The following is a 23,387-nucleotide window of genomic DNA, read 5'->3' as shown; positions in this document are numbered from 1 at the left end:
TTAGATGCGTGTTGGCTTGTGCACCTTATACATACGCACAGTATTTACTGTGTGTGTGTGAATGTGGGTGTGTACCCTGTGTGTATGGGTGCGTCCTCTGTGAAATAGTGTTGACAGGGAGCAGCAGGGAGAAGCAGAGGCCTGCTTGCTGGCCCCACAAGTTCAACAGAGAGGAAAGAAAATCAATATCCGAGGGGAAATAATAAAAAGTACCAAACGCAGAGCAAAATGGCAGTGGGCAGCCAGCAGAGTTGTTTCATCACGTTTCATCATGCCCGGACCACCCAGTGACATATGAGCTTTTGATATTGTTTTCATTCAGCTGGCCAAAAGTGGGTGTTGCTCCGAGTCAGATGCCCGCTGGAGTGATACACATACAGTACTTTATTCCAGCTCCAACACACAGGTAGTTTGCCTCTGGTTCCATCAGGAGCAGGTTATTTTTTATCCCTCAGTGATTAGGAGTTTATTGCTTCCGAGAGAGCTGACTGCTCACTGCTGTTGTGTTTGTTTCCTTCAATTCAATCAGCTGCTCCGAAGCCTAAGGCACTATGGATATGAAGTTGTTTTGTTAGTGTGACACATAAGAGGTAGTGACATAATGAAACTATCTGACCTTTCCCAGTTTACGTGAAAATCAATTCAGATTGGAGGTCCAATAAGATTAACAGAAAGTAAACACTTCTGTTTAGTGGTCCCACAGCCCTGAGTTTTATAGGGAATAAATAATTATATTCTCTTATCTTTCTGATACATTTGGCTCTTTTCACCACTCTAGACCTTCCAACACATTATGTTGAATGATTCAACATAATGTGCCTGGTGTCGTGGTCCTTCATCATGCTGTCAGGATTTATTTAGCAATAATAACCTGCTTTCTGTACATTATCCCATTTATTACAGAGTTACTTATCAAAAAAATCAGAAATAATGGACCTTAGAATGGTGTCATTGACCAATCTGAATTGAGTATTTAACAAAACCATGTAATAACTCCTAATAAATCATGAATGAAACAGAGGATGGAAGATGTTTCCTTGAACCTGTCCAGCTCTCCATACTTTTCCAGACTCAAATTTACAGAGTTTTCGATCATATTTGACATGTAGCTTTCTTTTCCCATTTTGAATCCTTAGGGTTATGATAAGTATTATGGGATTGTCAAGCCAGGCCTCCAAGAACTTTGTTGGACGACATCACTGTCCCAAAGAGAAAGTAATCTAACCAGTGCTGCCTATACTCAATTATTTTCTCCTGACATATTGAACAAATATTATATTAGTTTTCACCCATATTTTTTAGTCTCTTTTATAAATAAAAAATGAGTTGAAAAATGTCTGCTTTAGCCTTCTTTATTTACCGTGTCCATGGAAACAATGATGAAAGCAGTCACAAAAGTAATAACTACATCACTGTATAACTCCTAAAAAGGACTTTCAACAAGAATATATCATGCCATACGAATATTATATCATCAATTTATTTTTTAGAAATTCTGGATTTTAGTCTGGAAACACAAATATTTCCATACTTTTTTCTTTTTTCCATACTTATCCAGACCTGGAAATGACAACAAAGTAAATAAAAATAAAATCAATTTCCATACATTTCCATACTGTGTAGGAAACCTGCAGTTGTCCATGTGCATTTGCTTGATAGGGAACAGAGTTTCATGGCGTGCTTTCTATCTATTTTCTCTCTCTGTATCTTACCCACACTTGGCTTTAAGCCCAATTTGGTAGAGTGGTAAACAGAGAAAAGTCAGTGGCCGAGAGGACAGCAGAACAAGACAGATGTTAACAAGCCTGTCGACACCTGTCTGAGGGATAAAGGCAACAACAAGCCGGGATTACACTGTGGCTCTTTATTCATTTCACTTTTATTTTAACAGGGCAGGTTGGATGAGCTTGTATGGCCATTTAGAGCAGCAGCCCCCCTACAGTCACACTGATTTTTGACAGCAGGACAACCTAGAAATTGTATGAGCCACTTTCCAAATGTTGGGGACGATGCAAGATTGAATAGGGGTAACAGTGGGACTGACTAGGGCCCCAGTGAGGGTCGGGCCCTTGAGAAAACTGGAATGAATCCTGAGATGTTTTTATTTGCACAAGTAATTAGTGTCATAACTAAATTAAAACTGGCTGAATAAATTGGTTGAAACTAAACAAAAAAAACAAACAAATATATATATTAAAAAATAGCGAAGGCTCTCTGAAGCTCCTCTAAACCCTTACAAGGTGACAAAAAAGCACCAGGATTTATCTCTAAATGCAGCTAATCAAACCGAGTGACTGCTGATACTAGAGCACCAATTTGCACTGCGAGTCATGTCTTTCCCCAAGAAAGAGAAATTAGGATGCCAAAAAATACAAGAAAGAAAGCAAACTGAGGGAAAACAGCTCATTTAAATCAAATCACAGGTGACAACACATTTAACAACTAACAGCAGTTGTGATTTTTTTTTTAGATTGAAGGCAGGTAGCCAGGAATGTAGCTTGGAGCATATTTGCATTTTACTACATGACAGTATTTTATTTTCAAAATATGAGAGACATGGATCGAGAGAGGAAAGGGACCCTCAGAGACTGCTTATGTACGGTATAGGAAGCAGAATTTTGTCCACCAACTCAAAGTTATGATTTAGTCGTTATGAGTGGATCGTGAAAGAAAGAAGAAAGAAGACAAAGATGCACTGCAAGTGGACTCCAGTGTACCCCAATGAGACAATAATCTCCAAAATCCTAAAAATGCTTTGGGGCTTCAAGTTGAGAGCCTTGCAGAGTCCGACACATGTGGCAATATGTATTGTTGTAATCTTTCTCAAACAGACTACGTGACTGATGTCTGTGAATGTACAAGTTAGAAAGTTCACATTAATCTCACTAAGTACTGAGATAACTGTTTCACAGACAAGGTACAAAACAATCACTGGACACAAATAGAGTGAAGGCTGTTGATGATGTGAAGGAAAAGGACACAGTTAATAAACTTTAGAAACTTTCCTTCACCCACCATTCAGTCTGTGATCACTCATTTTGAGTTTGAATAAAAGAACACAGCACGAGTGCTCTTGTTGACCTGAATTTGCGTGTCTGTTGCCAGACAACAGAAATGGTGACTTCACTGAGAATGACATGATGCTAACAAGCTGAGAATTATTTTCTGTATTTTTAGTGCAAAACAGGCAAAGTTACAGCTAACAACCTAATGAGAGAACATATTCATATCATACCACTGGTGGTACACGAGCTAATTCTAATTTCTGACTGAAAACACAAGAAAAATATGAGATAACTGAAATGTAAGTTAATACTGCTAAGTTTAATTTCTTGTATTTTTGTCCGAATGTCAATCTGCAACATGGTCACAATCATACATGTTCATACATCATCCATGATTGCCAGTAATTACTGTGATGGCAAAGACAGTACACAGAGGAAAAAGAAAAGACTAAAAATAAATTTCAAAAACACTGCAATCGTGGCTCCAAACAGGAACTATTATGAAGAGAAGTGCAGATCAGGAGGAGAATATTTGAAGCTCTTGTGTTGAAAATGAAGTGGATGACAATAAACTTGTTCTTTTGCTAGTGGCTTCTTAAGACGCACCAGTTACATTTCCACAGTGCCTGCTAGCACCAAATTGCACAAAATAGTTAGGTGGTACTTTGAGAGCTCAATATTTTCTGAGGTACTACACAAAATAAAAAGTTTGAGGAACACTGATTAAGATCATTTAAACCTGCAATAAAGCTCATCTGCTGTTTCAGTGAAACCATTTACGGTAAAATGAAACTAAAATACACATGTGGTCTAGCTTTAACGAGTTTCCCCTTAAATAACACTGTTTTGTTTTGACAAATAAAAACTTAAGCCAAACAATCTCTATCACACCATGTTGGCATCACAGAGCCCCGAGATTCAATTTCAACAAAGTAAGAAAACATGAAATCTGCCAGGAGGATGCTAAAGGCTGGCAGTCATGTCAGAATACTTTAGTACCAAACAATACACATTTATCTGTCAAACTCACCATATTTCTCATACTTTCAACAACCACAGCAGAATAGTGCACCCATAGTACTTGAAAAGAAATTGTTTGAATGACTTTCTTTTTTTAATCAGAGATTATGTAAATATTCATTCTGCCTCCTATTCCTGCACTGATGCCCTCGAGTGTGCATCACTCCCATTTTTCCTAGTTTAGTTAAGTTTAGAAAAATACTTATTTAAATTCTACTTCCATTCAAAGAGGAGTCTTTCTATGTAGCAACATAATTTCTGTAGCAAAAAAAAAAAAGACAAGCAACCATCAGCTGTCTCCTATCCAAGTATTTACAGTTATATTAAATATTTTCTGTGTAATCTACTTCTGGGATTTTATATCTGCTGTTTTATTTTGCTTTCTTACTGAGAGTCTGGTGAAGAAGTTTATATCACTGTCATGTCTGTGCACTATAACCTCCAAAAAACGCAAAAATTCGCTTGTTTCTTAGGTTAGGGGCAAAATATGTGAGCTGACAAAGATGACAAGGAAAAAGTCCATTTAGTGATGGGATGTGAGAGAAGTTATGACAGCTTTGGTAGGAAGAGAAACAAAATTTTCACATTGGCAGTAATGGAAATTTTGTAACACGGATCTATAGCATGGTGCTGCCCACTGACAGGCGCCTGGCAGCAGAGCATCAAGGAGAGCTCCTTCTGACAGGCTCTGAACAGACACCTCCCCAGCAGAGCACAGAAAACACAAAAGACGACTCGTGTTTTGATGCCTTGCAGATTCTGTTGTAGAAACTTCATACAATGAAAGTTGACAAGGATGCAGACTGCAAAGAAGAGCCAAAAAATCACCAAACCAAAAAGAAAAGAAGAGCTAACCAAAAACTACAGCATGGAAACAGGAACATAAAGCTCCTGACTGATTATGCTCGTATTCCAATTGACAACTAAACAGAACTGAACACTCACATGCTAGAGGATAAATGCCACTCTCCATTCCCTGTCACACTGACATGCAAACAGTGGCTTGTTTTTCATGTCATATCATGTCTTGCCTGGGGACGAAGGAACAATATTCAAAGAGAGATGAGGAGGTGGATACAGAAACGGGGTGTTTGATTTTCTGTGTTGAATTATACATTAGCCAAAGTCTCTCAGACCAGACATTTCAGAAAGACAAATGAGCCCAATATTCATGGCAATTACTGGCGCGTCGTACTCAGCGCGTCTACAGCGATGCCCTGTGTGCTCTGAGGCGAAACCGGTTAGTCACACTAACACTTTCACTCGATTCAAATCAAGCCGAACTTACATGACAGAACGTCCTAGCAGACGTCTTAAAATCTCTTAAAATGCGTTTGCTCCGCAGCCACATAAATAAAACTTATGACAAGGACATGCAGGTGCTTTGGTTGGCATGATGCTTACTGGAAAAGAGACAAGACACAAGAATAACAAGCCTGACATGAATACAAATAGAGATAAAATAGAGACAACAACACTGATGGTTTTAGACTAAGTGAGCATGACAGCACAGACCCGACTGAACACGTAAAATCTGATTTAATAAGGCAGATTAAAATGATGTAATGATAAAATACATTAGCAGAATGTAATATGGCACATTCAGCATGACCTGAATATGCTAACACCAGTGTGCCTTTGTGTTCTTCCCTTCAAAATCAAGTTGCTTGGAAACATATTGAATGAAATATGAATCCAAAAAATGGATATGAAAACTGTACTCGTGGAAAAGGTCTGGGTCATTTCCCACCAGAAATACAACATACTGAGGAACAATAGTGCAGCCACAAGCTCATGGTTATTAAAACTGAATCGACTAGTTAGGTCACCATGTCCAAATATTGTGCTTTCCCATGATAACAAGGAGCATCTCTGCAAGATTCAGTGACATAGAGAGCCACTTGGTAAGACAAGACAAAAGATACAGCAGTGCAGGCATATGAAAGTTAACATGACAAGGACACAATAAGCGTAGGTGATGGGACACTACATAGCTTCCCTTCTTAATGTTAAAATGGTATGTCATGTGTGGGATGGTGCTCTTTGGGAGGTGTCTGATCAAATCTGCATGATGACAAGAGAAAGCACTGGCATGAAAGGCAGTCAGAGAGATATATCAGCTCCGCTAACAGCTATAAATCCCAGAAGAAATCTCAAAATGTTCGGTAAGTGTTCTCCCAGTGGGTTTTACGAACCAGAATAACTTGAATGAGAATAATATTTAGTTATATGATGAGATCTTCTCGATCAGGAGAAGCGATTCCCGTTGAGAATTTATGCTCATGTCTTGCACTTTTCATCATCCTCATGCAGCAGGAGAGCCAAGACGATCACCCTGTTCTCATAAGAGCTGTATCGACCGGCATTGATGTTGCCCTCTTGAGGATCAGAGGACGAAGAACATGGCAGTAAAAGCATCCCATGCCATTAAAGAGCTATTGTCAGTGAGGGGAAGGTTAATGCCGGTGTGCGTAACCATGACCTCTTGGAATGAAAATGACAAAAGACAACAGCACATTGAAATAAGCAATGAGGGATGACATTGTAAACAAAAACATACTGTGGTATTTTTAACTTAACCTGATAAATTTCATAAACTTTCTCTCAGTTTAAACACAATTAAAAAGGGGAATAATCAATAATTTTCTGCCATTAAATGCAGATAACACTTAAGATTTGATCATCTTCCCTGATGAACAGAACATTGTGGCTTATCCTCAATGATTTATTCTGCATAATCGTGTCATTTGTAACCAATCCATGAGTTTCAATACTTACTTTAGGACGCTCACTTGATCTGCTCTTAATGCAATAAATTAATACAATTAATATCATTCAACAGATAGTCACATATGTTGCACATATTTTAACCTCTTTGCATAATTTTAGAATTTATTTTTTAATGTTGATGCTCACTTCTAGAGCCCTACATGCCAAGCTCCACACTATATTATTGACCTTCTGTGCCCCCACACTAGCCCCTAAACTGCAGAATGGAAAGTTTGGGATCTTTGGATTCTGCTGACTCTTTTAAAAAGCAGCTAAATTGCTGTTCAGACAAGCATTTGGGCAGCATGTGGTATTTTATGTTTTAATCTTGTGCCTTATGTCTTCCCTCTGTATAATTTATCTGGTGTTTTATCTTTGTTTTATTTATTTGATTCTGTTTGATTTTATTTCTTTGACTGTGAAGTACTTCGTGACTAGTGTCTGCAAAGGGCTTTGCTTGCTAGAAAAGACTAGAATCTAAATTTTAGATTTTTAAAAAGCCACGTTCACACTGCAGGAACTTTCCTTGGGGAACCTTTGGAGGAACTCAGCATGTTTCCAAAGCAGAGACCAGGGTCTAAATTAAATTTCAGGGGCATTATTTTACCCTCCACAAGGTCCTTGCTCAGAGCTACTTCCCAAAAGTACAGGTACTTTGGGAGTGGGACTTGCAGCGCTGCACATTCCTAATTGGTCAAGTAATCACAGCAGGGTGCCTATCTGTCTCTTTTAATCTTTTTCTTTTTTTTTTTTATCTTTGATCATTACTTTACAGTCATGACAAAAGTGACTGTTAAAATAATTGTCAGCAGACTAATTTGACTGATATTTGACAGATACTTTGGGTGGAAATGTGGCTAAAATGAAAATAACCTGTAGTTAGTGACTTATGAGAGGACAAAAGCAAATGTGTGCATGATAATGGTAAAAAGCTTAGTATATAAGACAAAAAGAACCATAAGAAGAAGTTAAAAGCAGGGAAAAAATGAGACACAGGAGGACAAGGAGGACACAGCAAAAACTGAAAAGTGATAAAAAAAAAAAAGAAAAGAAAAAAACACTACAAGTCCATATGTCTGAAAGCTGCTGAACTTCAGCCAACCCTAAAAGATGTTAAAGTGGTAGAGAAACTGAGAGAAAGCTGTATTATTTCCAACGTAAAATGACACACACAATATACTTTAACAGCTGGTTCCAGGTCGCAAGGACCACTACTGATTTATACTGAGGAAGGAAGGCGTGCAGCAGATGTTGAGAGGTGTGTGTGTGTGTGTGTGTGTGTGTGTGTGTGTGTGTGTGTGTGTGTGTGTGTGTGCATGTGTGTATGGTTGTGCCTTTGAGCACACACCCACGAGTCTGCAGGGTTGGAGTAGATGGGGTGTGAGTGAGAGTGCGAGTGTGTGCATACATGGGTGTGTGTATTAATTGGTGGGCAGTTTGAGGCTTGGCCTGGCAGGAGTGATAAAACAGGGTCATTAAAATCCTGCATTTAAATCCCACACCCCTGGCTCTCCATAAACTTGCCATTACTAATTAAGGCGTGACTTTCTTCTCTTCTTTCTCTCACTCCTTCCTCCTCTCAATCACACCGTATAATGGCCAGCGCTTTCCCTCATCCCATCACGTGGCAAGCGGGAGACGTTTTCCATTAGGCCAGTGGAAAGGTCCTGTGTTTCACTGACCAAGTTCCAGATGACATTTAAGAAACTTAATGAAACCACTGCTCACCCAGTCTTCTTTCATCCCATGTAATCCATTTAAAAAGCAGTCATCACTCTAAAGAGAGTTTATTTCAAGTTAACTGAAGAAAAACACTGAGGTAGAGCATAGTAATGGAAAGGTTCAGTCAGAGTGCAGGTTTAGTAACTTCCCGACTCATCCTACACTCTTAGGAAATAAGATTCCAAAAGACCTCTTGCTGAAAGGATGAGGTTCTGGAGAACCCTTATTTAAAAAACATGATCTATCAAGGGTCCTTTGCAAGACTAATGGTTCCATTAGGAAACTTTTTCATCCAAAGAACCCTTTTTGAAAGAAAAAATTTGACAAGGATCGTTGATGCGTGAAGCGTGAATGTTAAAAAATATTTTCTCAATGTAAATGTTGGTAACTAACATAGTCTGTTAAAATGATGGATGACCACAACACACAGTCTTTCTCTGAAGAGTACAATATGGTTCTACACAGAATACAAAAGGTGATGATGTGAAAAGATTAAACCCTTATAAATATATATATTTAGATTTGCCTGGATGGGTTCCAGATTAAACCTGTAGAATATAAAAGGGTTTTCGGAAGAAAACCCTGAGTGGGCTCTAGATGAAACTCGTGGAGCATAAAAAGGGTTCTCAGTAGAACTCCCTGTGTGGGTTCTTGTTGGCACCCTTAGACAGTGGAAAGGTTCTGGACAGAACCTACAAATGGCTCAAGGAATAACCCTTCATGCTGGTTTCTAGGAGGAGAAGTGGTACCTTTCTAAAAGGTTCTACCAAGAACCAAAATAGGGTTCTTCCATGGGGACAAGCCAAAGAACCATGTATGGTTCTAGTAATCACTCTCATTTCTAAGAGTGTAACAGCTCAACAATCTGCTCCTTCATTGGCTTACGGTTGTTTCCATCCCCCTTGGAAAGGCTCAGCGTATTCCTAACCTGTCTCTTCCTGTCTACAATGCTGTTTATGTTCTGCCTTCCTGCAGCCATTCTCCTTAATTCCTTCACACGATGGAAAAGAGAGGGGCCAACACACGCACAGAGAAAACAAGGGTTCTCTTTCTTATGTTGTTGCCAAAAGGTAACTTTCAGTCTGTGCCTGTGTACTATCTGATATTTACTCGCTCTTGTTTATTCATTACAAGTGCTGCTAAACAAATACATTCCCAGAGGAACAGCCCACCTTTGACCATGCAATCACAGCCTGGCACAGAACACAGAAGAGAGAGCTTGTGAATCCACGCTATCTGCTCTTTAACAAATGAGTGCCTGGGTTTCTGCAGATTTATGTGAGCCCTGGGCTTATGCTGTTGTGGGCTGGTCACGGTAAATCTGCTATTTTTGTCAAGGTGTGAAATGTATTCCGCTGTTAAATCACACACAGGGGCCTTACTAAGACAGCATAGCATACACACACATACACACATTCCCGCACACAGGCTTGATTTGCTGCATGACTTTTATACGCTTCATTAAATTGTTTCTACTAGTACAAACCCACTTTGATGGCCTCATGAGTAGTTGGCTGAGGGGAGGAGGAAGGAGGCAGAGAGGGAGAGAGAAAGATGGATTTCCACATGACCTTGATTCACTAGTAGACATAATCACACGAACAGTTTTCTCAGGATGACTGGGAATGTCTGCGAGGAAGCTGATGATTTGAATGAGAGAGCCCACGAGGTAGAGAGAACAAAAATACTTTATATAAAACACCCCAGTGTAATCCAGCCTGTGTATATCCGTCTTTACACTGCCCCATTTTGTTCCTCTTCTCTTACCCTTTATTCTGTCTCCTCTCCTTCTTTTTGGATGCTGTGTCCATTCAAAGCCTCCATTGCCTGAACAGACACTGCTCACAAAACTCAGATCAACCTGTCAAACTGATCAAGGATCAAGATTATGTTACTATATTGCCTACTTCAGGCTTAAACTGTTTTCAGAAACACACTTTAGTGTATATTTACTTGTAAAACAAGTAAGATTGTTACAAAAGATTGAAAGATGAACGGTTGTTATTTTTGACCCCAAGACCTGTGAAAGATCTCTCAAGAATGAACATTTAAAAGCCAAATTATGACTTTCCCCACCCTTACCAAGTGTTTTATGTCCCTAAAACTACCCAGATCTTTAAAAAAGAGTAGTCACATTTTAAAACATAGTTAGTTTGTACAGTGTACACAATGAACAAACAACTTGTACAAATTTAGTGAATCTAGCGTTCCCTTCTAGACTCAACCTTTTCCAATAGAGACTACTGAAAAGTCAAACTGTCAAACTAGGCAGTGTTGATTAGGAATGGCTCAATATTCTGTTATTGCATCACATAGTTTTTCACCTAAAATGTTTTCAAGAGGATGTTTTAGTGACCTGTTTAGCTGTAATATGATAACGTTACTCACCAGGTTACTCAAAATGGTGACAAAAGGGTGTGTTTTTGGTCTGTACATGTCTTAACAACTGCAAAGGTTCACAAAATCCAGCCCCAGGACCCCACCCTCCACTGCCACCGGATTAACAGTGTATCCTCTCTGCTGTGATTGCATTATATCTCACCAACTCAGTCTGTTTGTCCTAACCAGAGGCCCTCCAAATAAAAGCGAAGGTATTTGTTTGCCACTGGGATGTGGCTGTCACGGGCTGTAATTTATTAGTCACACTTGCACATCATCAGCAGAATATTCATAACACACCGACATCAACGGCCCACAACATCCCACAGCAACACTACAGTACTAGGGAGACGTGCCACTAACAGGACATGTCACACAGCCTGTGTAAAAACACCGCCATAGGTAGTTACCAGCTTATAATGCCAATTTATCATCATCGCATTAGACTGGAGGCCCAAGTGTCAGGATGGCATGGTTGCAAAGTAGATGCATGCCTCCCTCACACACACAATCACACACACAGAATCCTCCGCCTACATGTCATCATGTTCATGTGTGATCCTCCCAGCCTGCACCAGGGAACTCTCACAGTTCAACATGGTGCTCCTCAAATCACTGTGTCAACCCCTTACTTTAAAAAAAAACAAAAACTGGCACCCAGAGGCAGACCATCTGAACTGAACAACACTGAACAGACTGAAGGCTTGAGATGCCTGAGAGTACAGCAGGGCTGAAAACTGTAGCCTAAGGTTAGGGAGTGGTGAAGTGATGGATGCCCTGTGGAAGTAAAGAAAACAAAAATCTGACAGGACAGTTAAGTATATAAAGACCCAGGAAGAAACTAACAAGAATAAGTGAGAGGAAGACAGAGATATAGGTAGAGGAAAGTAGCTAGAGGCACTCAGGCAGAGTTTGCAAGGGGATGAAGACAAACTGAGAAGAAAAGTAAAAAATCATTAACCTTGAGGGGGAAGAAATGACACCGAAGTTTTGTGAAAGAAGAGAGCAGCACTGCTGCTGCTCTGCTGATGATGATGGTCACCATGATGACGATAACCCGGGGCTTGTTAAGAGATTCATTCCATACACACACGAGTGATCTCTTTTTATCATCTGCACTCCCACTCAAAGTACAGGCTCGCACGAGGCGTGTGGGCTCTCGTTTGAAACTTCATCTCGAAATTAAGCCCCACTCATCTCTGAGCTTTGCCTGAGGTGCAGAACACCACCATGGAGCTGCAGAGGAGAGTCGGAGCGAGCATGCAGGAGGGAGAAGAGAAAGTTAGAGAAGTGGAAGCACAGAACAAAGATACAGAGAGAGGAAAAAACAAAGAGAGGAGCTGTGGGAGAGGAGGATGAGGAGTAAAGCAATGGCAGATTGAGGGATGGAAAGAAAGATGAGAGATTTTAAATGTTGATGCTCTAAAGTGCTTGGTAGGGAAAGCCAGTGGGACAAGAAGGAGGGCATTTACTACTTGTAGTTGTGATCAGACGAGGCCTTACATTTCTCACCTGCTCCTTCACCACTCTGACACTGCCAAAGGGATAGCTCAGATTATTTGCTATGTGGCTGTATGAAGTCGGTGCATTCCCTGCAGTAGATGGCAGTCTGTACACCCCCAGTTAGGAGAGGCAGAGAGGAGTCCTGGTGTCGGAAGGGAAGCAATTAACTGCTGTGGACGGGGTCAGCAGCAAAATGGATTTTTGCCACAAAAAATCCATATTAGTTTAAGTGTACACTATATTTGGAACGTTTTCAGCACTTTACCATCAACACTTTGTCATCAGACAGCCTTTTCTGACAGGAAACCGCTGTTATACAAGACATATGTCACTCTCTCCAAACCAACCAGACCCCTTGAGCAAAATCAGTAATTCTACGTCACAGAACACAGGAGCTGCTGGTCTGCATCTGCCTTGACCCGTCAGTTAGTCAGTGTCATTGTGTGACTTCAGTGGTTTAAAATAACAGTTCGGAGTTACAGAAGTTGCAGAATAACAAAAATATCATGACCAATCAAGGCAGTGGTAATCTTGTGTTCTGCAAGGTAAAATGACTGATTTCACCCGTGGAGTTTAGTTGGTGAGGAGAGTGTGATTTTTCACCTATATAACAACGGTTTCCAGTCAGAAAAGGCTGTCTGACAGCAAGGTAAAGTGGAGAAAATTTTCTAAATATAGAGTTCACTTGAATGATATTGCTTTTTTTAGGTGGGCCTTTTTTAAGTGGGTAAATTCCATTCTGCTGCTGACCCTGTCAACAGCAGATCAAAGCCCCAAAACAGGGGCATGCTGACCGGCAGCTGGGATCTACTGTATGTGATACTCTATCAATAAGTACCTCACACAACTCTACATCAAATCATTCCTGTCCTACACTGCAACTACTGTTCTTTATATTTGTTGTATATAGTGTATTTTCATGGTGCTAATAAAACTAAACTACATTGTCCTGCCAAAAGGTGAAGGGTTTCTCAAGACAGGTGAAAGTATTTTCATATGCTAAGAGTCAGCGAGATGAAGATAAATGCAATGACCATTAGGGAAAAAGACATGTAGATAGAGAGGCAGAATAGAGGAAATGTGTTTCCATGATTGGATGAGTCCACTCACCCCAACCTCCACGTGATCCGAGCCCTTGTCATCCTGCTTGTGGAGGATCTCAAAGTAGTATTGTCTAGACGAGATTAAGCTGCGGGGAGAGAGAGAGCTATTGTTAGATATTTGATACTGATGACACAAAAAAATAAGAATCCTTCTATAATAAGACACTGCAGCTCCTTCCACCTCAGGATCTTTCTCAAACTGGTAACATACTGACATTTATTATGTGGAGAACTACCACAGAAATAAGGTTCTACCCAGAACCCTTTTTTGAAGAAGGGGTTCTTTAGGAAGCATTCTCTGTAGAACCTCTCATAGGAGGTTCTGGGTGACACCTTTTATAGATGGTTGTAGGTATAACCCTTTATGTTGGGTTCTAAGTAGAACTGTCTGAATGGGTTCCAAATGAAACCTTTATAAAAGGTTCTACAAGAAACCAAAATGGGGTCTCCTACGGGAACAAGCCAAAAAACCCTTTATGGATTTAGATAGCACCTTTATTCTAAGAGTGCAGAAACACAACTCTGAGTTACTCAGGGTTGCCAAACACTAAAGGTATGACAGGATTTAATGAGACTGCAGTGAAATAAGGTAACAGTTTGCACAAAACAGTCATAAAAGCACATGTCACTTTAGACCTGAGTGTAAACAGGTTAATCAGCCTAGAATATAACTCGGTGCTACAGGCAAGATGGTAAAGAAGACAGCTGTGAGCCAGGATATTATCAGCCTTGGGTGCTGAATAAAACACTCCTTCGGAGTCTGTGAGGGAGAAAATCGATGCTCCACATAAATCAACATTTTACACTTATACAGGCTCCAGTATTTCTCTAGAACTCCTGGTTAGACTGAGTAAAGGTCGCTATGTTATTCCCTGCTTTGATGAACCACACACAGCGAGCAACATTGCTTTATTCTTATCAAAAACACATCTCGGGTAATAGGCCAGCATCTGCTGCTGAATGAGAGACACCCGAGCACTGCTCCACACATCATTAGCTCTCAAAACACACACATAAAGTCATAGCTGAATACACACACACACACACACACACACACACACACACACACACACACACACACACACACTGCTGGGTAGTGAATAAAATCATGTTTGCATGTATGCAGTGTATAAATGCACCGTTTGTTAAAGCATGAGCCTTAAATGAAAGAGAAATTAAATGAAAGCTATAAGCTGTGAGGATAAAATGCTACAGCATGTTTGAAAACCTAATTCCTGTAAACAAGATCATGTTAATTCTGTTTGCCGTAGCCTGGTAATTTGTGAAACATTTGCTACTCTGAACTTTGGAGTCATTTAGCTCCTACATATTCATGTGCTCTGATTCACGGAGATAAGTGACGGCTTGCTCTTTTTTCAGTTCATTTTATGCCTTTGTTTCTGTTTTCCCGCGCCTCTTTTCTCTCTCTGTGATGGTCCCCTTTCTCTCTCCTGTCTCCTGTTTGTCTCTCGAAACAAACACAAGCTCATCTTCTTTGATGAAGTCTGTGTTTTGAATTGAAAATAGCCCCGCAAAAAATGGGAGATAACACGAAAACACAGACAAGCAAACAGACAGAGAAACTTTTGTTGCACAGTGATATCCTTGTTCTAGAAAGTATGTGCAAGTTTTTGAGTTTAAAAGAATTTAATATTTTAATGTACATAATGACAACAGTGACAGCTGCTATACTTCAAGGTGACAATTTAAAGGGATAGTTCGTATTTTTTGAAGTGGATCAGTGGTAGACCAGCAACTCCTGTGTTCTGTGGAGTAAATGATTTCACCTATGGAGTTTGGTTGGTTCGGAGAGAGTGATATTCAGCTTCTTTAACAGCAGTTTCCGGCCAGAAAGGACAGTCACAGCAAAGTAAGACAGTGAAAATATTCTAAAATTACTGTACACTCTAACTGATAGTGATTTTTTTTTAGGTGGACTTTTTTTTAAGAGGCTAAATGCATTTTAATGCTGGACCTGTCCACAGCAGTTTGTTGCTTGGCCTCCATGCTAGTACTCCTCTCTGCTTCTCCTAACTGGGGTCATGCAGATCGGCATCTACTGAAGGTAATACACTGAGAATCAATAAGTAATTCATACAATTCCAACATAAAAAAATCTAAACTATCCCTTTAAAGTTGCTACACTGCGCAAAGCCCAAAGAGGAAAAGCAGAAAAATCCCATTTGAGAGGCCAGAGTTTCAGCACTTCCAGTAATAAAGGTCTGGTCTTTTACGATAAAGAGTGCCAAATTACAGCTCCAGTGTAGACTTATTTTGCAGTGTCTATGTGTGTGCACGGGTGTGTTTTCGCTCCTGGAGTACTTGACCGAGCCGAATGGGAAGGACAAAGGCTGAAGGGGGACCGTCACGTGTTGCCCCGTGCACAAACGCCGCCGCACCATCCGGCTGCCCAGCGTTCTGTAACCAATAAATCATTGCAGGTGCAGGAGAGCAGTGACAGTGTGCTAAGGTCACTCTCTCATGAATAGGGAACATCTCTCTGTGCAGCTGCTGAAACGGCACTCAGCGAACTTAAGTGCCACTTTCAGCTCTTGGCACCCTGCTTGCCATTTCCCATATGATTCAAACATAACAGACTTTAAGATGAGCCATACTTTAAAAGTAAAGGCAGGAAATAATATCTTATTCGGCATTCACCTCAGACAAAATACAGTCAGAAAAGTAATTAAATTAGATTAGATCAGATGAAACTTTAATTAATATGATGGATATGTGATGAAATTGAGTAATCGGAATTTTTAATTGAGAATAATAACAAGAACTGACAGCAATGTTTTGTGTGTTTTACGAGGAATTAACAAGGCAATGAAGCTCGCCTTAGTTTGTTAAAAGGGAGTAATTTGAATTCAGAAGGTGTAAGGAAAATAGGTGTGAGAATATTTCATTTCTTGACACTCTGTGAGTTTATTTTGTTTATTGGATGTAGTGAACATACATGGCATACATAATGTTGTGAATCTGCTGCTTTTGCACATCTCCCAGCTGAGACTCTGGAGGAGGGAGGGTGAATGTATCATCAATCGCCAGTTTAACTATAATACATGTAAAAAGTGAAATGTTTCTTTTTTATTTCCTTGAGTTTCTGTCCCTGAGCAAATGGCTGTAGATGGGTTTTAGGATATATTAGTGCATTTCCTGAGCCTTCATTAGATTGTCTATTTCAGCCCATAATCCAACTCCATCCCGGGGATAATCTAATGTCAGAGTTGAGAGAATGCAGTCTGCCGCCACAGTGTTTCAGAGAAAGGCTGATGCGCAACTACAGACAGGGCAGACTGCACGCTTCAAATACATAATAACCGTGAGAGATACACACAGGAAACTCTCAAAATGCATCCTCAACTTATTGCCATCTGTAGATATTTGAGGATCTCTTTCTTCAAGTCCCTTGCCACACTCAGGAACTCAAAGAGCCTGAAGTTCAGCAGTGACAGCTCAGTCAATACAAACCTGTTTACCTGTTATAAGATGCCAGATAAGACAATAGACACACACACACACACACACACAGCGCAGATAGCAAGCCTATCAACAATAGCAAAGCAAGATGGAGGCAAACAAAAGGATCATATCACACTGAGAAACAGAGATGAAGAAAGCAGGACATCAAGTCCTATTCGCATGCTTATCTAGTTCTTGTTGAGCTATTTCCTGTCTATTTCTCTTTGCGATTGAAGTAATTTTGTACAAATTTCATATTTGGTTCACGCAAATTTAGTTCCACTGAGGAGGTGAGACATTTGTTGAGTCCTGTGGGATTCACTGTCTGCAGTCTGCAGTTGTCTGCTGATAGTTATTTCCTTTTTTAAGCTTTGTGTCATTTCTCTGTGTCTTGCTTTTGTTTTCAATTTGGTGTGAAGTAGATAGATTTTCAGAAAATGAATCATGATGGGCACAAATAAAGAGATGATCAGAGACAAATATGAAAGATGTAAACACATTTGAAAGACTTTTTCAAGATATCTATTCCGTCCAACAGTATTATATTAAAATGAAAGACTGGAGAAAAAAATGGAGAAGGAAGAAGACAAACAAAGGACCACAAGGTTGGAACGATAGAGATGTTTTGCACCTGCATGAGTCTACGTGTGTGTGTGTGTGTACGCACGTTGGTCACACCAGTCTTCCTGTGATGGATGACGAGGCGAGCTCCAGTTGAAAGAGATGAAGAGACGGAGAGACAGGCGGAAAGAAAGATGAAGGAGGAGCGATAAATAGCAAATGAGCAGCAGAAACAGAGAGGGAATTATAAATGCTTTTCTGTATCTTGAAAGGAAAAATACAATACAGCGAATATCACTGAGACGTGATTTCATACAGAACGCCACGCCAGACGAGGGGAAAAAAAACATAAAAGAGCAAGTGAAGGGCAAATGAGAGATGGGAAGAGGAAAGAATAGCTATTAAGCATGTGACTCAGAGGATGAGTAGAGGACACAAAACATGAGTCTAATTGCCTGACTAATTGGAGTCTTTGTTTCCAGTTTCCCTTCATTGGCTTGAACGGATAGAGACAGACAAAGGAGCATGACTGGGTTGGATAACACAAGATGGGTCTGGTAGAGCTAAACAATATTCAGAGTGTATCATCACTGCTGAATTTGAACTATGAAATATTTATTTGGCATATAGAGAGGTGTTTTCCTGCTGGGAGACAAACTCATTTCACAAGTATCTCGAAGAAATCTGTTGGTCTGTGGGTTTTGTCTAAAGAAATATACGAAAGCCGGTGCACAACACCTCCCAGTGAGCATCAACTGGGACTCCAACGTTTATTTCTAGTTGAAAAGTGAGTGATATTTGGTCAAAGATCTCTCTTCAAACAGCTAAAATGCTGTTACAACATCTCAGACAAACATATCACATGTTGATCACTGATAATTCATTTAATATTGATTAATGTGAATGTGTGTCTACAAAGATATCATTTTAAAACATTTAAAGTGTAACTCCATCCCAGGTCCGACCCTCCAAGCACTCCTCCAACCCCGAGCACTGCATCATTTTGAGAAATGCTAAAAAGTGGACACTAGTAAGAGGTAGCAGTCAGAGCTTACCGGCCATGGGCACCGCTGTCAAACTGTCTGTGGAGAAACAGTCCACTCGTACTCTGACAGTCACTAGAAGAAAATTTGTGACCCTTTCCTGTTGTAGCTAGCCATAATGCTAGTGGCTCAGTGACACTGCTCTCTCTCTCTCTCTCTCTCTCTCTCTTGCAGTCTAATGGAGCTACAGCTGTCAAAGGTGCCAAAATTGAAAAATACCAATTAGAGGGTTAGCAAAAACTAGTGTAAACTCCTGTGAATGATGAGTCTCAATCACTGTATATTTTAAAATGAACACTAGCATGCTGCTCTCTGATTAGAGGGCGTTAACGCTCTTTTTGAAATATAAATCTCATGACGAAGATTAATCCCATACAGTCAATTTTATCTCAGCGTTGGTCTTGCGAGGCTTAGAATGATTCAAAATAGTGAGTGGCATCTTGAGCCATTTTCAACCTATGAAATACTGATTTTTATAATTTTTGAATTCAAATAAATTTCAATATTAACACCAGCATTGATGTGTTTCACCAGAGTACAATAATATAATTTAGTTTACAGCTCAAAATCATGTTTAAGGGTGCAGTTGTATTAATGTTTTAAAGTTTCATAGAAAATAAAAGCGAATAATATATGCTGTGTGCTGCCAACAAGAAGCTTCCGGGACATTGTAAAATGAATAAAGTCTTAATGTAAAATAAGAAATTGCACTTACTGCTGTAGCTACTAGATCAGTGGGTTAAACACAGGGAATATGTCAGTGAGACTTGGGTTCAAGGCCTGCTTGAGGCATTTTATTTCTCTGTCTTCCAACTGAGAAATTTTCTTTTTTTAGGCTTCAAAGTGACAATAGGCTATTATTTGCACATTGTAGAGGATGAAAAATGTCACCATTGCAAATCCCAGTGAAATATGATCTAAATGTGAACGCCCAATCAATGTCTTCTAATAGTCAGTGAAAAAAGTTCACATTTGAAGCAATGCTGAATGTCCTTTCACCGGTGTCCATGGTCATTCTAAGAATGTCTTTTCAATGGGAAAATGCTCGCTGGGACAGATTGACACATGCACTCACGCACACAGACACGCACACCCTGGTGAGCAGTATACTTTATACCAGTCCTCTTTCTCTCCTCCCTTCATCTCACCTATCTGCACCGCCAGCTACAGCAATTTCCTGATTCTACTTCTCCAGTATCTCCTCTCTTTTTCCAACTCAATTTCTCATTAATGCTATCTGACTGTCATCCTGTCCCCGTCTCTCTCTTTCTCTCTCTGGTCTGATTTCTCCCTCTCTAACACCCACAGGTGGCCTTTAAATAAAAGACTGTGCTCGGCGAGAGCTCCCTTCTCAACTACATTAATGATACCAGTGTTTAGAGCTGCCCCAAGGAGACGCACAAACTTCACTTTTCTCCCCTCGTGCTCTCGCCCCTCTCCACTCCATTTCTCATGCATTCCTCTAATCCATCAGAGAGCTATCACGCTGCTCTTCCCTGCAGCCGCAATAAATCCTCTTTCTTCCATCCCCTCCCTTCACTTCGTCCCCCTCTGCTCTCCTTCATCCCCCCGTCTCTTCTTCCTTCTCTTCTCTTGTATCTTGTCCGCCGCCGCTCTTCAATGCTTCTCGCGCCGTCTCTTCTTCCTCTATCTACAGCGTCCAATTCCCCCGTATGTAATTATCTAATATAGCGTTATAGCGTTACTATCTTCATTGCTTTTTTTTTCTTCCCTACGCCTCTACTTCACCCCTTTCTCACTTTGATTTTGTATTAACACTCCTTTTCCTCTCACACTACTGGTCTGAATGCGTGGACATGTGAAGAAAGAATTTATAGTATCTCACAATACCTTTCTCTCTCGGGGATTGTGCATTTGTGCAACGCTGAGGAGCAGAGAAACATATGCTCTTTTCATCACAGCGAACTAAAATTATTACATTATGTCAAGATCAAACAATACTTAACAACATTTATCACCAGAAGAAATAATAGAGGTACACAACTATACATGCAAGCAGCAAGTAAGGAGGAAGCAACATTATTCCAACTGTCAACAAATCCCGTGAAAAGACCAAAACCAACAATGAATCTATCCAACTAACAAGTATTTTCTATTTATCCAAAGCTTGATATTCTTCTGTGCCACAGAGCTGTGTCTATGACTACAAATCAATAAGCAGACACAGACACTCAGCCCCAAGCCCATTCATTACTATGTCGACATGATTCATTACTATGTTGAAAGACAAGAGTATTTAAAGCTGTTTTGAACCGGCATACTTGAAGGCAGGGTGAAAAGATGTAATAATCATTTAAATACAGGGATAATGTTGCATGCACTATTAGATAGGCATTCACAGTGTTGCACTCAGCTGCACACACTGGAAGTGACAGAAGTTGTTGTGAAGTGAAAAAAAGAGCTTGAGAGAGATGTTGAGATCCTGCTTACTTTCTCACCCATGCATACCTGGCCAATTTTAATTTGGGCACGAATGTCAGATTGTTGGCCTCAGAAAATTACAGAAATTGTCAGTCAAGGCCTCCTCTCAAGTCTGACGCTGGAAAGGTGTGGGGTATTGTGCTCACACCAGACTTGTTTAGTCTGGTTAAAATGAACCTTAGAGTCTTCATCCCCCCGGTGCGGTTCGTTTGGGTTGGTGTGAATGTCGGACTCAAACTCTCTTGGACTGCTGTCAAGTGTCTCTGGAGTGGTTAATTTCTGGTGTGAACACCATTCAAACATGTCATGGGAAGCGTACCATCATATTTGTTGTTCCATTAGTTAGGGTTAGGGGTTTTTTTTTTTAGGTGTTTTCTCTTCTTATTGTAATTTATGTTATTTATGTAATCCACCTAAAAAAAACACATAAAAAGGTATTTTTAGATGTCTCTCTCTGTGTCCATCTCACAGAACTTCTGTGGCTTCTGACTGAATCTCTGTTTTATTTTACTGTTTCATGTTCGCTTTCAGCTGTATATGAATTGTATAAAGTTATTGCTGATGAAAACCCAAACCAAGACAAGCACGTCATTATGTATGGGTTTACAATTTCTAGACTGTTTGGGTTTTATGTATCATACACTGATGATCCAACAAGCAGCATACTGACACCTTTAAGCATAGCTGGGTTTGGTCATTTGATGGGAATTGCTGAAAATGAGAAAAAGATACAATGATGTTAGTCTCGTCTTTTAACTCACCTCTACTCAGATCAAATTTGTACTAGTATAAGTTATGTGTCTACAACATGTGTGCTTAACTATTGAACTCCTGTCATGACATATCCATACATCCTGTATATTCACTAAGTCACTTACAGACAGCTTACATATCTGTTCCCCAGCTGCATAGCATGTAATTTCTGCGTGCTCCTCAGACCGAGCTAACCATCCGTCATCATTACTGTCTCTAATCACGTCTGGCCAGAGGGAGCTCTGTGTTACCGTTTGGCCATACTCGTGCTTTACTGCCAATCAGATGTCTACTACGACAGTCTTTCGCAGCTCTGAAGATGTGCATCAACACCCCCAAAGACACTCTGATTAAACATAAGCTACTACACACACCCAGAGACACACACACACACACACTCAAACATAGATTTGTGTCTCAGCAGGCACCCATCACTCATAGAAACAGATGGTGGAGTGAAGGCCTGAGGGAAGAAAGTGGGACAGAGAAGTCATTGGAGCTTGCTGGCAAACAGCTTCATTCTAATTCAACTGCTACAGTGTATCAACCAATTACCTTGAGTGGAGAGAGGTTCGTATAAAGGTTGGTATTCACACTCGAACGCCATCAGGGATATTTGTGCACACACAGCGACAGAAACATACAGACATTCACCTGAATACATACATATTATGAGACAGAACAGGTGCTTTCTGTTGAACAGGTGCAACACTCAGCCCGTCTCCACGCTCAATCAGTATTCCTATGATGCCATGAGCTCAAGTACTATACTTTCCTCTCTATAAATGCTTGAGCCTCCGCACCAGCTAATAGCCAGCAGTGCTTAAATGATTCAATTATAGATACTGAGAGATCCCATAGTGAAATAACTGGTCATTCTCCACTGGGTTTCCCTCATTGTTGCTTGGGAAAGGCGCAGTTAACTCTCTCCTTCCAACTGTTATCGGCCTTCAGAGGTTTTCTTGTGAAGTCATGTGTATAGAAAACAAATGGGAACGTTCGCGGCGTGCTAAAAGCCGAGGAATGGACGGGAATAAGAGGAAGGAAGGGAAGAAGAGGTGAAAGTTAAAAGAATAAAGAGAGGTCTAAAAGTAAGAAGGCACACACAAACTCACACAGAAAAGGAAGAACACACATCAACGCCCACGTGTCTGTGGAGGATTGGGCGTAAATGTCATTTCCAGCAGTTTGCGAACTGAAAGCTGCTCCTTCAAAATGCCAGCTGTGGCGTCCCAGATAACCTTGGAATCCTCTTTTGCCTTTCCTCCTCACCACGCCTCTGTCAAAGGTCAGAAGCAACCATTTTTTAATTTTAGTCATTACACCTGAAGGTGAAAATCCTGACAGACCATCCTCTCATGTATGGGGACTCGTCTACAGGAGCAGACGCACACTAACGCTTAAGAAACACAGTCATCATCTAATTGACTTTCGCCTCAGATTCAGCCAGCGCTCATTAGTCTCCCGAATCTTTCAAACGATATTCTGTCTAATCTTCAACTCACTATCAATCACATCCCAAGCTGAGCTGCTCAAAAACTTCTGAAACACTTGACGTCAAGCACGGCGTCAGACTAGCTCAGTATGCTACTCAGCGCAGTTCAGTTTATAGAATTTTAGCAAAT

The 23,387-nt window shown here is 40.4% G+C and overlaps 1 protein-coding gene across 1 annotated transcript in view; it reads right to left on the bottom strand.

Moving 5' to 3' along the window:
• Window positions 1–23,387, bottom strand: part of b4galnt4a (beta-1,4-N-acetyl-galactosaminyl transferase 4a) — a 186,680-nt gene that overhangs the window by 19,839 nt on the left and 143,454 nt on the right. The window contains exon 8 of the mRNA XM_084734443.1: window positions 13,509–13,587. Coding sequence (XP_084590569.1) covers window positions 13,509–13,587 — 79 coding nt within the window. The remainder of the gene's footprint in view (window positions 1–13,508; window positions 13,588–23,387) is intronic.

The sequence above is a fragment of the Lutjanus erythropterus genome, chromosome 13 (genome assembly GCF_056507025.1).
Source record: "Lutjanus erythropterus isolate fLutEry1 chromosome 13, fLutEry1.hap2, whole genome shotgun sequence".
Lineage (NCBI taxonomy): Eukaryota > Metazoa > Chordata > Actinopteri > Lutjaniformes > Lutjanidae > Lutjanus > Lutjanus erythropterus.
The sequence above is the reverse complement of the archived record's forward strand: the minus strand, read 5'-3'. Positions and strand labels throughout refer to the sequence as shown.